At 39.5% G+C, this 16,475-nt stretch overlaps 1 protein-coding gene across 9 annotated transcripts in view; it reads left to right on the forward strand.

Annotated features, from left to right (window-relative positions):
* SENP7 (SUMO specific peptidase 7) overlaps positions 1 to 16,475 on the forward strand; it is an 82,126-nt gene that overhangs the window by 39,233 nt on the left and 26,418 nt on the right. For all 9 annotated transcript variants that reach the window (XM_039526235.1, XM_039526241.1, XM_039526270.1 and 6 more), the window contains 7 exons: positions 983 to 1,101; positions 3,471 to 3,640; positions 8,628 to 8,949; positions 11,465 to 11,637; positions 12,325 to 12,471; positions 13,730 to 13,763; positions 14,731 to 14,913. In XM_039526235.1, coding sequence (XP_039382169.1) covers positions 983 to 1,101; positions 3,471 to 3,640; positions 8,628 to 8,949; positions 11,465 to 11,637; positions 12,325 to 12,471; positions 13,730 to 13,763; positions 14,731 to 14,913 — 1,148 coding nt within the window. The remainder of the gene's footprint in view (positions 1 to 982; positions 1,102 to 3,470; positions 3,641 to 8,627; positions 8,950 to 11,464; positions 11,638 to 12,324; positions 12,472 to 13,729; positions 13,764 to 14,730; positions 14,914 to 16,475) is intronic.

The raw sequence follows: 16,475 nt of genomic DNA on the forward strand, positions 1-16,475 counted from the left end.
TTTTCCCAAAAAATTCAAGTTGAAGCAGACAACTGACATGGAAAATATAAAATAGATTAATATGGCTTATTGTCCAAAGTGACCATCCGTTTTGCTGGTGTCGGAAATGCATTTAAGCACCCACATCTGGCAGGTCCCAATCCTGCTAGGTGGTGTCTCCTGTTTTTTGGTACAGTACTAAGCTTTGTCAGCTCCCATTAACTTCAATAGGAGTTGAGGGCTGTCAGCAGCTCACAAGATCAGACCCTCAAAACTGAAGTGTGACATCAATTTATTGGTACATTTTGTACAGAAAAAAAGAGTTGTAGAGGGGAGTAAATGCCTTGGTTCTGCTATTGTTGCTTTCATTTTTTAAATAAAACCAACAGCTTGAGAAATAGGCACAGACTAAGACCCATAGTTTTCCTTTTATCAGTTTTCAGTAATCTTCCTTATCTTCCTTCAGCCCCTCTGTGCTAAGCACATCCTTTTCAAGACCCTTTTAGCTGGAACACTCCGTTTAAAACCTTTTCTCTTGGGAACAACTCATATTTTGGAATCTTGTGCCCATTTAAAGTCTCAAATAATTTGAAATGTGCTATATTGACCCTATACCTGATGTTAATGACAAAGGGAAGGAGATATTTAATTAACTATGGCTTTTCTCTTTGCAGTCAGTGCTTCTGAGCATTGTCTCAACAGTGCTTCACAGGCAGCACTGGCAGGACAATATTTAAATAACCTTTACCAGTGAATCAGATTCTCATGTTGTGCACCTTCTTAGAAGCATCCTTTTCACTAGTGATCAACACTGCTAATGTCAATACGTCTAGTAGTGTATTTCCATGGAGGAAACTGAATGTCTGCATTGTATTTTGCTGTGCTTCACAGCACTTACTAGTGAAGCAGGATTCTGTAGTCTAATCCTACTCTGATATCCATAAAGAGGGTTAGTCAGTACTCTTGCAGAATTAAGGAGAATTCATAGTTGCTGTTTTTACAGGAATGAATGGCGCCAGAAGAAGACAGATGACAGTCTTCTGAAATTGTCTGAACCTTCTAAAGAAGCAGAAAGCAATAATGCTCTGTTTACTGTACGAAGATATGACCAGCAGAAGAAAGGTTGGTGATGAAGATCAGTTCTGTTTTGCATTTAAATATTTGGATATTATGGTTGGATAACTGGATATTTGCCTTAGATTTACAAGCAGAATGTAAGAAAAAGAAGGTAATACAAACGTTTTGCTTTTTGAACAGTATGTACAATTTGTAAAAAGTGTGTGGGGTAAAATATCCATATGCTATCAAATATCGAAAGCTAAATTTTAAATAATGTTAAGGCAATAACTTAAACCCACAAACAGAAGGAAATTGAGAGAGAAGCCTCAGGCTGTACCTTCAGTTGTTATAATTAGGGCTGTCAAACGATTAAAAAAATAATTGCAATTAATCGTGAGATTTAAAAAAGTCATGATTAATTGCAGTTTTAATTGCACTGTTGTTAATAGAATACCAATTTAAGTTTATTATAAATATTTTGGATGTGTTTCTACATTTTCAGATATATTGATTTCAGTTACAACAGAAAATATAAAGTGTACAGTGCTGATTCGATATTATTTTTATTACAAATATTTGCACTGTAAAAAATAAGAGATGATATTTTTCAGTTCACCTCATACAAGTACTGAAGTGCAATCTCTTTATTGTGAAAGTGCAATTTACAAATATGGAATTTTTTGTTACATACCTGCACTCAGAAACAAAAGAATGTAAAACTTTAGACCAGGGGTGGCCAGCCTGTGGCTCTGGATCCACATGCGGCTCTTCAGAAGTTAATATGCAGCTCCTTGTATAGGCACCGACTTTGGGTCTGGAGCTACAGGCGCCGGCGGGTGCTCACTGCTCAACCCCTGGCTCTGCCACAGGCCCTTTCCCCACTCCACCCCTTCCCGCCCTCTCCCCTGAGCCTGCTATGCCTCACTCTTCTCCCTCTGAGCCTCCTGCATGCTACGAAACAGCTGATCAGGATGTGCGGGGAGGGGTGGGAGAGGCGCTGATTGGCGGAGGTGCTGGGAGCAGTGGGGAGCTGATGTGGGGCTGCTCACGTATTACTGTGGCTCTTTGGCAATGTACATTGGTTGGCCACCCCTGCTTTAGACCCTACAGGTCAAAGCATGAAGGCGCATATGAATGTTTAGCATATCTGGCATGTAAATACCTTGAAATGCTCGTTACAACAGTGCCATGCGAATGCCTGTACTCACTTTCAGGTAACGTTGTAAATAAGAAGCGGGCCGCATTATCTCTTGTAAATGTAAATAAACTTGTTTGTCATAGTGATTGGCTGAACAAGAAGTAGGACTAAGTGGACTTGTATAAGGTGAATTGAAAAAGAATATTTCTTTTGTTTATCTTTTTTACAGTGCAAATATTTGTAATAAAAAATAATATAAAGTGAGCACTGTACACTTCATATTCTGTAACTTTAACTGAAATCAATGTTTGAAAATGTAGAAAAACATCAAAAATATTTATAATGTAAATTGGTATTCTATTATTAACAGTGTGATTAAAACTGCAATTAATCACAACTTTTTTAATCTAGTTAATTAGTTTTGTGTTAATTGCATGCATTAACTGCGATTAATTGACAACCCTAACAATAATATCGCATCTTTATACAAAGCCTTTGTCTCAAAGGATATTAAAATGTTACACAAACTTAACTGTTGTACAAATGCTACACAATGATTTTGTTCACTACTGCAAGACAGGTAAGTGGATGGTGTAATGTACAAATGTAGCACCAACGGACCCCAGTTGTTGTCAGGTGGGATGGAACTTTGGACCTCTGAAGCTAAAGGCATGAGCCTGTACTGCATGAGCTAAAAGCCACATGGACCTTAGCTAAGGCTGTAGCAGACTCATTAATCTATAAGTGGTCTGGGTGCCACTAGAGGGGACAGAGCACCACACTCAGGAGGTATGTGGGTTACACAAGTTTTTTAACATTTCTCAGCAATATTTACAAGAGGGGCAGAATACTGTATCCATCTGAAACTGCAGGAGGGACTTAGGGAGGCAGAATGTTAATTACCAAGGCTAGAATTGGCTTAGGTACTGAGGATAACATTCCTACTCTGAGGTGAGCTATGAGTTCAGTGACATCCTTTTCTTGCTCCTGTAGATTGGAGATTTGTTCAGATTTCAGATTGGTTTTGAATTTAAAATAATTTTTCATTGTGTATCGCCATTTCCCCTGGTGGGAAATTATCTAGTAAACACATGCAAGAAAGAGAGAGAAATCTTGTGTGGATGCAAATATGGTAATCGATGCACTTTTTAAATTTTTGTCACTGTGACCACAATTTGAAAACAGTGAAGATGTTTAAGGATGACTACCATCAATTTTAATATCAATGTTACCGTATTATGCCTTATTAAGTCACTTATCTTTTTTGTTGTTTTTATTAAAATCTTTGGTATAGAAAACAAGGAAAGCGATCAACAAGATAAAGAAAGCAAAACCTTGAACTATACCTCTTTTGGTTTGAGGGAAGCAAGTTGTCTGAATTCTGAGAAGAGGAAAAGAAGATTTAGTGGCCATTTTCCTGATCCATGTAATGCAAGTTCCCCTGGAAAAGTACCATCGTCATATGTAAGTAACAATTTTGTTGTGTTACAGTATTTTCTCACTTTAATAGCAGCAACTAAATCCAAAGATTATAGCAGCAGCTAGTAAATTGTCTTTAAAAGACATTATGTACCACCTGTTGGCTAAGTAGTGATGTATCGAATCTTGATAGCTCTCCTTCCATTTCCTTATAACAACACACTAAGACCTTGACCCTGCAACATTTACATGAGTAACTCTACATATGTGAGTGATTTTTAGATTCCAGGGCCGGAAGGGACAATTGTGATCATCTAGTCTGATCTTCTATATAACACAAACCATAGAACTTCCCCAAAATAATTCCTAGAGTGTATCTTTTTTTAAAAAAATCCACTTTTGATTTAAACAATGCCAATGATGGAGAATCCACCATGACCCATGTTAAATAGGTTCAATGGTTAATTTCTAGCTGTTTAAAAATGTATGGCTTGGTTCCAGTCTAAACTTGTTTAACATCAACTTTCAGCAATTGGATTGTGTTATACCTTTAGCTGCTAGATTGATGATCCCATTATCAAATATTTGTTTTTTAGGTAATAATTGGAGATATACCAATCTCCTAGAACTGGAAGGGACCTTGAAAGGTCATCTAGTCCAGCCCCCTGCCTTCACTAGCAGGACCAATTTTTTGCCTCAGATCCCTAAGTGGTCTCCTCAAGGATTGAACTCACAACCGTGGGTTTAGCAGGCCAATGCTCAAACGACTGAGCTATCCCTCCCCCCTGTGTAGATATATCTAAACTGTGATCGAGCCCCCTTTAACCTTCTTGTTGTTTAGCTAAAAAGATTGAGATCCTTCTGTCACTTTAAGGCATGTTTTCCAGTCTTTTCATCATTCTGGTTGCTCTTCTCTGAATTCTCTCCAATTTATCAATATCCATCTTGAATTATGAACACCAGAATACTGGATACAGTATTCCAGCAAAGGTCGCACCAGTGCCAGATACAGAGGTAAAATAATGTTTGTGCTCCTACTTGAGATTCCCCTGTTTATGCATACAAGGATTTCATTAGCCCTTTTTGCCACATTATCAGACTACTGGGAGCTCATGTTCAGTTGATTATCCACCACACCCAAATCTTACTCACTACTTTCCAAGATAGTCACTCATCCTATATGTATGGCCTACATTCTTTGTTCCCACCATGTATAAATTGACACTTAAACTTATTAAAATGCACATTGTTTGCTTGCACCCAGCTTGCCAAGCAATTCAGATCGCTCTGTCAGTGAACTGTCCTGTTCATTATTTGCCACTCCCCCAATTTTTGTGTTGTCTGCAATCTTTATCAGTGATGACTTTTTGTTTTCTTCCACCTCACTGATGATAATGTTGTAGGGTAGGGCCAAGAACTAATCCCTATGGCACCACATTAGACATACATGTGCTGAATGATGATTTCTTATTTATAGTCTCATTTTGAGACCTATCAGTTAGCCAGTTTTTTGTCCATCTAATGTGTGCCTGTAATGGGGTTCACTCACTGTAAGAGCGCCTCCTTGTGACCGGGTGTGGTATAGCAGTTTTCTTCCCATTAGGCACCCCCTGCTGATGGTCACTCCATTGGTGTAAAAAGCAACAAAGAGTCCTGTGGCACCTTATGAACAGGGGTAGGCAACTTATGGCACGGGTGCCAAAGGCGGCACACAAGCTGATTTTCAGTGGCACTCACAGTGCCCAGGTCCTGGCCACCGGTCCAGGGAGCTCTGCATTTTAATTTAATTTTAAATGAAGCTTCTTAAACATTTTAAAAACCTTATTTACTTTACATACATGTAAATTATGTACGTAATTTACATGTTATATATTATAGACTTATAGAAAGAGACCTTCTAAAACATTAAAATGTATTACTGGCACGCAAAACCTTAAATTAGAGTGAATAAATGAAGACTCGGCACACCACTTCTGAAGGGTTGCCAACCTCTGTTATAGACTAACAGAAGTATTGGAGCATAAGCTTTCGTGAGTGAATACCCACTTCGTCAGATGCATGCGGTGGAAATTTCCAGTGGTAGGTATAAATATGCAGGCAAGAATCAGTCTAGAGATAACGAGGTTAGTTCAATCAGGGAGGATGAGGCCCTCTTCTAGCACCGGTGATGTTGTGTCTGATCTGGTTATGTCCTGTGATGGTGTCGCTGGTGTAAATATATGGGCAGAGTTGGCAAGACAAGCCCAAGAAAAACCAACAGGACTCCACTGGCCATCACCTACAGTCCTCAGCTAAAACCTCTCTAATGCATCATCAGTGATCTACAACCCATCCTGGACAATGATCCCACACTTTCACAGGCCTTGGAAGGCAGACCAGTCCTCGCCTACAGGTAACCTGCCAACCTTAAGCATACTTCCTACCAGGGCTTCTCAGGCTGTCTTTCCCCACAACTTCTCTGGGATTGACCCTGCTACCAGGGCTAGGATCCCAGGACTTAGAGCCCTGCGTGGATACAAAATTTATATCCGCGGATATAAATCGGTATCCGTGGAGCTGCAGGGCTCTACTGGGAACCACAGCGGCGAAAGCAACAGCATGTCAGGCCACTGCTCCCAGGAGCCAGCCACCCACACACTGGCAGCTAATCCAGCATGGGTGTACCACCCCCAACCCCACCCCTTGGGGTGGCACCAGGCTCACCAACAGCTAGTGTGTGCAAGTGGCTCATAGACTTCCGGACAGGAGTCTCTTCGCACAACGTTCTGCGTCTCCTGTCTGGAGGCGTGCGAGCTGCTTGTGCACACTAGCAGCACCAAGGACAGCTGCCAGTGAGCCTGGTTCTCCTCACCCTGTGGGCAGGGCTGGGGGCAGAACAGCCATGCCAGAGGAGCTGCCAGCGTGAGGCGCTATCTCCTGGGAGTGGCGGCCTGACATGCTGCTGCTTTCACCATGCAATTCCTGCAGCTCCGCGGATACTGATTTATATCCTCGGATATCTGCATCTGTGGATATATATTTTGTATCCCCACAGGGCTCTATTTATTCTCCACCCTGGGTTTCCTCCTTCTTAGCTCTCTGCTCCTAGAGAATGACGACAGTCTCTCTCCCAGCAGCCCTCCTGCTACTACTAACTTCCTGTCTTTATAATCCTTTCCCAGCTTCTCCCCCAGCTGGGCTTCATCAGTAATTACTCTGTATACATCTCTGGCCCTCCCAAGAGATGCAGCTGTGTAGATTAATTAGCCCTTTTGGGGCCACCTTAACCCCTTCAGGGCTGGTGTGGGGTGAGCACCCCATCATAGTGCCATGTTGATTTTATATCATTCTAGTTTTTTAATCAGTGTCATGTGTTACCAAGTCAAATGCCTTACAGAAGTCTAATATATTATAATCAGTATTACTGTCTTTATCAGTCAAACTTGTAATCTCATCAAAAAAGCTATCAAGTTAGTTTAACAGGATCTGTTTTCCATAAACCCATGGTGATTGCTATTAATTATATTACCTTGAATTCTTTATTAATCGAGTCCTGTATCAGCCACTCCATAATCTTGCCTGAGATCAATGTCAGAGTGGCAGGCCTGTAATTACCTGAGTCATCCCGTTTACTGTTTTTAAACATTGACACAACCTTAGTTTTTTTCCAATCCACTGGCACTGCCCACATGTTCAAGACTAATTGAAAATCAACATTAATGGTCCGGTGAGCTCTGCAGCGAGCTCTTTTAACTCTTGGATGCAAGTTATCCAGACTGCTGATTTAAAAAATGTCTAACTTTTAGTAGCTGATATTTAACTAGATATTAGTGGAATGGAAAGAGTGTTCTGATATGATTACATCATTTGTTTTTCCCCAAATACAGAGCAGAAATATTTATTGAACACTTTTGCCTTTTCTGCATTATTATTAGTTCCCCCATTTTTGTCTCCTAATGGGCCAATACTCTTAGGATTTTTTGTGTTTCTGATGTACTTTAAATATCACCTCCTTATTGTCCAGTTTGAACTTGTGTGACTACTCAGGTATGTAGAGTTACTTGTGTAAGTGTTTCCAGCATTGGTGCTTAAGTAGCAGAATGTATTGGTGTACTAATTTTCCTCTTTCACTGTTTTTTTCATTTCCAAAATTACCCTTTTTTTACTTATTTCAGTTTTAACCCTTTTTTATTGTAATCTAAAATGCTAAACCATGGCTTAAAGTGTGCTTTGGAACCATTAATTAGTATTACACTGCAAATGAACGATTCAAAGGAGAAAATTTATTTCAAAGCACTAAGCTAATTATAGCATAAATTCAGTAGCATAGCTTCCTTCACTGATAGAAGAGAATAAACCATAACCTTCACATATTTTTAAATTATGAACTGCAAGTCGGTTATTGGAGTCCTGGAGATGATAAATAGTTTATTCTAATCTGTTGTTAAACAAGGAAAAAAAGGGGTAAAGGGAACTCAAGTTTGAGAAACTGAACTTGCAGAAAGTAAGAGCAGAGTCCAATACAAGTCACCTGTGTTCAGGCACCTGAATGCTCCAATGATAGGTGCTCTGTAAACACTTAATCCAAAGCCCCTTGCAGTCAATGAATAGACTCCCATTGACTTCAGTGGGCTTTGGATCAGGCCCTGAACTCCCAATTGGCTGAATCTGAGACCTGTTCAGTACCCCCAACTCTGTTTTTGATGGGAGTTGGAAGTGCTCATTGCTTATCTGTGGCAGCCCCTGGGGCAGCTGCCAAAAGATTAGACACTGGTTTCTTGTTCAGTTTGAAAATAATCATGGTCAGAAAGGTTGTTCTCTGCTTACTATATGTCAGGTAAATGTTGTGCATTGTCATAAAATGGGGGGGAAGAAGAATTAACCCCAGTCTGAGTCCTAAACTTAGCTCCATCTGAAATGTTAAGCAACGTCTCTCTTACCTTGCTAGCTGTGTAAGTCAGTTGTCACAGAGCTCAGTCATCTCAGCAAAGTCAGGAAATAAGTGTATATTTTGCACCTCAGAAAAGAATAATCTTGGATTTTTGTTTTCTAGAAAGAACGAAGGATAATTTCAACCCAGGGCCACAGATCTGACCTGATTCAGGAAAATATTTCCCTGGTTGTAGAGGCAGCATGTAAAGAAACATCCATCCAAGACCATTTGGAACCAGCTCTCACCTGTGCAAAGGAACGCTGCTCAGAGGCTCCTCCCAGGAGTTCATTGCAGAAGCAGTATTCTGCCACCAGTGAGGATGTGAGGATTTCCCCACTAGTTGGCACTGCTGGTAAACCAAAGATGGACATGTCAGAGTATCTGAGCAAGTTGCGCAACAGAATCTGCAAGGACAATCAGTCATTTGTTTCAGCTGAACCAAGTATGTAATGTATCTGTGTAGGCAATAGTTATATTTATTGATTTTTTTTAGAAACTTAGAAAAGGCAGGCATGACTTACCAATGTAAATACTTGGAATAGAATGTATGGATCAGAGATCACACTATCACTAAAGCATTGCACAAATCTCAGAACAGTGCATGATGTGTACTATTGGAATGGATGGTCTTGTAGTTAAGGAACAGCAACGAGGAGACAGAATTTCTGAGTTCTGTTCCTTGTTCTGCAATTGACTCATTGTGTGACATTGGGCAAGTTACTCTGCTTGTTTCTCATCTTTAAAACTAGAGAAATATTTACCTACCTTAAGGAGATGTGTTGTGGCTTAATTCATTAATGCCTGAAAATTGCTTTGAGATCCTTTGGTAAAAGGTTCTATATAAATATAAAATCATATCAAGTAATACTGGAAGGGACCTCGACAGGTCACCTAGTCTAGCCCCCTGCACAGAGTCAAGACCAAATATATCTAGACCATCCCTGAGAGGTGTTTGTCTAACCTGTTAATAAAAACCTCCAATGATGGGTATGTCTCAGTGCCCTTGGAAGCCTCTTCCAACATTTAACTGTCCTTATAGTTTCAAAGATTTTCCTAACATCTTTACCTTAATATCTTAGCTTCTTAATATTTTTATTTTACCTAAATCTCACTTAATGCAGATTACGCTGATTGCTTCTTGTCCTACCTTCAGAGGACTTGGAGAACAATTGATCACCTTCCTTTTTATTACAGCCATTAACATAGTTGAAGATTATAATCAGGTCCCCCATCAGTCTCCTTTTCACAAGATTAAGCATGCCCAGTTTTTAAACCTTTTCTCATAGGTCAGGTTTCTAAAGCTCTTATTTTTTGTAGCTCTCTTCTGGACTCTGTCTAGTTTATCCACATCTTTACTGAAGTGTGGTGCCCAGCATTGGACACAGTACTTCAGCTATGTCCGAACGAGTGCTGTGTAGAGCTAGACAGTTATTTCCTATGTCTTAGCTTTGACATTTCTGTTAATACGCCTCAGAATTATATTAGCCTTTTTCTCAACTACATCACATTGTTGGCTCATACTAAGTTTGTGATCCCTGGTGCCCAGATCCTTTTCAACAGTACTAATGCCTCGCCAGTTATTCCTCATTTGATTTTTCCTTCCTAACTGTAGTATTTTGCACTTGTCTTTATTTATTTTCATCTTGTTAATTTCACACCAATTCTCCAATTTGTCAAGGTCATTTTGAATACGAATCCTTTCCTCCAAAGAGCTTGCAATGCCTCCCACATTGGTATTATCCACAGATTTTATAAGGACACTCTCCACTCCATTAGCCAAATCATTAATGAAAATATCGAATAGTGCCAGATGCAGAACAGAACCCTGGGAGGGTCCACTAAATAAATCCTCCCAGTTTGACAGCGAACCACTGATAACTACTCTTTAAGTATTGTTTTTCAGCCAGTTATGCACCCACCTTATAGTATTTTCATCTAGACCACATTTTGCTAGTTTGTTTCTGAGAATGTCATGTGGGACAGTGTCGGAAACCTTACTGAAATCAAGATATATCACATCTACAGCTTTGACCCATCTACTAGGCCAGTAATCTTGTTGAAAGTAAGTGTGTGTGTGCGTGTGAGAAATCATATTGGAGTGAGTAAAGGATACAATATCAACCTTAATTTTGAATCTCCTTGATTTTGTGATCATTTAAATCAGAACCATAGTCTTGCATTAAACCTAAGCTTATTTTATTCAGTGCCTTTTTTAGTGTTTTACTCTCCTGTGTCCCTAGTATCCCTGCAGCTGTACATTAACATCTTTTAGCTGAAGACTGGGTAGAACTCTTAGGATCCTGTAAATGCGACTCTTAGGGTACGTCTTCACTAACGGCTGTATCGGCGGGTAGCAATCGATTTCTCAGGGATCGATATATCGCGTCTCATCTAGATGCGATATATCGATCCCCGAACGGGCTCCTGTCGACTCCGGAACTCCACCAACGCGAACGGCGGTAGCGGAGTCTACATGGGGAGCCGCGGACGTCGATCCCACGCCGTGAGGACGGTAACTAATTCGATCTAAGGTACTTCAACTTCAGCTACGCTATTCACGTAGCTGAAGTTGCGTATCTTAGATCGATTCCCCCCCCCCCCCAGTGTAGACCAGCCCTCAAATTAGCCAGTAGGGGTTGTGCAGAGCAACGGAGGTCAGTCTGCATTATAGGAGTTTCTTCACAGTCTTCTCTGCCCCTTCCAAGCCAATGAGAGCGACAGATGCATACACTTATGTTTGTGTGTGTATGAATGTATGTAACTTGACTGCTTACATGGTAGTGCATGTTCATCCCCAGGTCTACCAGGTCAGCATAACATCCTGTTTAATGGGGTTTAATTAAACCCCAATGTCAATTGCAGACAGGCTTTTTTTTCTTACCAAAAATCTGTGATTTGATAGGAATTACAATTTATTCTTAAATCTGAGTCTTATAAAAATGCATTTTCCTCTTTAGTTGTTCTTTCCAGCGACGATGAAGGATCTTCTGAACCAAAAGATCCAGAAAAGCTGGATCTGCAGCCTGTGTATGATGACACAACCGATAATAAAGAAACAGAGCAAGAGCCTGAGTTACCTTTGGCAGAAGAGCTATTGCAAGATGTAACTGAAGATGAGGAGCAGCTTTGTGTAAGCTCGAAAGCGTATCTCTCTCACCAACACAAGATGGTCCAATAAACAATATTACCACATCCACCTTGTCTTTCTAATATCCAGGGACTGACACGGCTACAATAACATAGGCTAAAACTGCTGATTTCCTTTATGCCTAAAAATGGGATTTGAATCTAAAACTCATGGTAAAAGCAAGTTCAGTAACTCACTGACCAATTTTATACCACTGGGTTTTGTGTTGCTATACTCAGTCTAACTCTGGAGCATCCCTGCATTTAGTCTTGTATCGAGTTAGAAGAGACATTCCTGTCTTTTCCTATAGATGAAGTATTGCAACATGCAATTAATGTTGGTTTTAAGATGGATTGTGTGGGTTTGATGTGAGAAAAGGGATATTTGCTGCTGCTCTACTGTATTGGTCTTATTTTGGGTTAGATCAGTTTGCAAAGAGATGAAGTTGAAAGAGCACTGTTACATTTTGATGAAGTGGCACAAACTAGGAAGAGTGAGTTGCCTCTCACCCCCTGAGAGGATAAACTCCAGAACTGGTTCCTTAGTAATAATAACGTATATATCTTGTAATATGGAAAACCTGTATGAAAAATAACTCATAAACTCTCACAACTGCAGGGGGAAAATATCTTGAGGTTAGGGCTAAAAACTCATTTCAAGCACTGTATTAAGATATTTCTAATTGTATAGGTTTCAGCTGAACCACTTGAAGATAACTCTTCCACAGACTTACCTTCCTGTAACACATCCAGTAAACAGATGGGGCCAGCATTAGATATTAAGATTACTACGCTGTATATAGGAAACATAAAAGGAATGCCAACAGGTTGTGTTACGGTAAGTTGACTTCTAATTACTGTGATGGGTCTTTGGCTTTAAAAATAAAATAAAAACTTCTGCCAAGTCCCACTTATTATAAATAGACTTAAAAGGATGAAAAGTCCTGAAAGAAGACCGATAACTCTGAAATTAGACCTGCCCCCTTCCTACCAGTTGTTTTGATCAAGAGGTGTCCATGTAACTCATCACCTCCTATCTGTTGTACTGATGTGTTCCGTTCAGTAGCTGGAAGGCTGTTGATGTATTCTTTACAACAAAGTAACCCTTAATGTTTGTATTCCAGATGGACAGTGTGCTCCAAAACTTCTCATTTAAAGAGATGCACTCTATATTGTAGTTTTAAAACAAAGAACATTAAAACAGCACCAAGATCTTAATATGGACAGAGGGGGCAACATACATATCCTGTTATAAAAAATATAAACTAAGAAACAGATTAAACCATAGCCCAGGTATGTTATGAGGTGTTGGGATTTCCACAGCTCCCAGACCAGACTCAGTGTACATACTGCAATTAAAAAAAATCCAAGTTTTTGTTTGGACACGTTTTTCAATTCTGGTTTATAGATTTGTACTTCAGGACGTTCCTTAGTAATAATTTCAGCTGTTCCCATTGCTAGTGTGCCCTGTGAAACAGATTCTCATACAGTAATAAAATGTATTGTAAAAGTCTAATGAAATAAAGACTTGCCAAAATCATTCAAACTATAATTTGTGACATCCGTAGAATCAATATCAACAGCCAGAATTTAAAATTTTTATCCTAACAGTTTAACAGTTTAATTCTGTCAGTAGATTTAAGACGTCTTGCCCTAAGATGCGTTTAAGATGCAGAACTATACCACCATGTGATAATACAAAAGTTCTTACATTATTTGTATAAAACAACTTTGTTAAGTTTCATTAGGCTCTTGTATTCATATTTAGGCACCTATTTAAAAGTGACCAGGTTTTTAGGGGAGCTGGGCCTCTTGCCAGCTACCATTGACTCCATGGAGATTTGAGATGCTGATGCATCTCTGAAAATCAGATCGGAGTTATTTAGATGCCTTATTATGGATTTAGGAGCCTAACATTAGGCACCCTGGTCAAAATTTTTTTGCCAGAGTTTTCAAATCAAATATTTTTTCTTTCAGCTTATTCAGCTGAGCAGAAAGAGGAATGTACAGAAAATAAATGTTTGATGTTTAATTGTTTTGAGCAATAATGTTGAAAAATAAACTAATTTTTACTGTTTTTTAATTTTTCCTTTAAGTTTACTACAAGATCTATTACGATCCCATTTCAAGGTAAGATACTGTATTGCATCATGGCCGTCTCTTAACAAAACCATGTGCAACACACAAACATTTTCTATGAAAACATTTTGTATAACTTACTGTTCTGCAAGAGCTTTCCCACCTTAATCGTTTTCAATATGGCATTTAGACCAAAGTGAGGGAGTTCTTATGATACAGTAATTAATAGCTTAGTAGCTTTCAACTGTTTCAGTAGCATCTGTGATATTTATAATGAGCCCATCACTGTTCTATCTTGGGCCTTGATCTTGCCAAGACTTAAGCAGCATGTGCTTAATTTTAAAAGCAAGTACTATAGTTTCATTGAGGTAAAAGGGACTAGTCACTTACTTGAAATTAAGCACATGCATACATTTGTTATGTTCTTATGAGTTAAAGGAAATTCCTTATCAACTAAAGATAAGGAAATATAAACCAGTATTTTAATGATGCATCCGACGAAGTGGATATTCACCCAAGAAAGCTCATGCTCCAATATGTTTTAGTCTATAAGGTGCCACAGAACTCTTTACCGCTTTTACAGTATTTTAATGTTAAGTCAACTGTTCTCAGAGTATTATAACATAATGAGCGTATAACCACTACTCATAGGAAAGTGTTACTCTGCTATTTTTAATTGATGAGGGATGAATTGACTGAAAGAAGGGGAGTTGGGTTTCTGACACAATTGAATTTAAATTTAATAGCTAGAGAATTAATATAACTACAGCTATTCTTAGGGAAAATGAGTTAGAACTTTTATAAACCCAGTTTGTGCAGTTGTGCATTCGTATTACAACTTTTGCACTCTAAACAGAAAGTTACAGTCTTAGAAAAGTAGGTGTCTTCACATACTACTCATGCTACACAAGTCTGATACAATGGCATTTGACTTTTATTTTGTGTGTCTTAATATGCAGTATATTTGTGTGTGCATCTCGGTGGTAAGATCTGCTTATTTTAAACTTGTTTCCTACAGTGGCTCCTAATAAGAACATAGAGTTGTCAGTGGATACCATACACCTAAGAAAGTTTGGCCTGTGGGGGAATAATGAAGATTGTCACTCTTCAAGGAGTAGCACTTTCATTTTCCTTTGGCTGTCTGCAGACTACGTAGAAAAGATTGAAACCCAATTAGAAAAGTCTGTTTTAAGCAAGCCATGTGAGTATATGATAGGGCTGTTCGCTGGCCCCTTTAAGACATTATGAAAAAAAATTTGCTTGCTATATATAAGCATGCAATCTGGTGGCTATTTCAGATTTTAAATGTTTGAGAAACAGGAGACCATTAATTATTTAAAGGTAAAAAGTGGTCATTTTTGCTTTCTCAAAATTTATCTGTTTAGTAGGCTTTCCTTAAAAGGGGAAGTAAAATTAACCTAATATAATTAAAAATTTCAACAAATTAATGGCATAATCTAAAGCTCAGTGAAGTTGATGGGAAGTCATGTGAAAAGTAAAGAAATAAATGTGCTCTTTTGAACTGTGCAACATTGTATTCTGCATATGGGTGGTGTGATAGTGTGCTCAGAAGGCCAGGCAGCCAACTGGTTAGCAACCTGACTTTTGGCCCCTTTCTTCTCTGACCAGGTGGTAGAGGTGTCTGGTGTTCTCACCTTAGACTGGAAAACTTCTAGCCTCCACTTGCATCTGGGTCTCAGCCTGTAAGGGAGTGTGGTAGGGGGTCCTGGGCCGTGTGTGAAGCAACATCGGCAGGGTCCTCCTGGCAGAGTCCAAGCCTGCTGCTTTAAGCTACTTCCTACTTATGTCCCTTCAGTTTGGGGTATGGCTCCTCTAGTTCAAACAATTTGTAGTGGCTCAGCTGAAGTAGCACCCCCTTGTGGACCTTTTGTGGCATCAGGTCCCTCTGAGTGGGGAGCAGATGTAAAGCTGGAATGTCCTAGTCCTACAATGTCTTTTACAGTTAAATCATAACCTTTCACTCACTGCTAGATGGTGCTTAGTCTCCTCAACAGTCTCTCTTGGTCTCAGGGACACAGTGCTTCTCCCCCAGCAGCTGTCACGGCTGTCAGGCTTGTATTGAAGCTACCCCCTGCCTCTCTTTGCTGGTCAATCCTGAACTGAGCCAGGTTCTCTTTCTCCTTCCCTCCCTAGACCTGTCATTGGCTGTAAGTATGTGGGGGCTAGCTGGACCTATACGTTCTCTTTAACTCCTTTTCTGCTGGTGGGAGGTTTCTCTGCTCTATCACAGATGGCTTTCGAAATCAGGCGGACTATAATAAGTATCTCTTTAAGAGCAGGTATGGTGTTCTCCAGGGATTCTATTTCCTGGTGGTGAATGTGCAAGAAGAATATCTTGGAAGACAGCAGGAGATATATTGATTCTTCCAAAAATGTGATGTAACACTGTGGTGCAGTCTTGTTGGATAAAATAGAAAAATTCCACAAGAGGTCAAATGCAGATAGATTATTTAACTTGTTTATACGGTCTTTTAGGCAGGGATTGTCTTCGTTTTGTAAAGCACTGAGCACATCTCTAATGCCATGTAAGAAATAATGTGGGGTTATAATTCTCCTTCATACATTCAGAGACCTTATAAATTAGGCAGGAATGAGAGAATAATTTATCTGATGTACCAGCTTTGATTTGGAGATGATGAGCCACATTACTGTTGTTAAAAGAGAGAAAATAGGAAACAGGATGAAAGTCAATAATTGAAGTGACATGGAGAATCTCTCATGACTGGTCTGAGCCCACAATAT

This window comes from Mauremys reevesii, linkage group 1 (genome assembly GCF_016161935.1).
Source record: "Mauremys reevesii isolate NIE-2019 linkage group 1, ASM1616193v1, whole genome shotgun sequence".
Lineage (NCBI taxonomy): Eukaryota > Metazoa > Chordata > Testudines > Geoemydidae > Mauremys > Mauremys reevesii.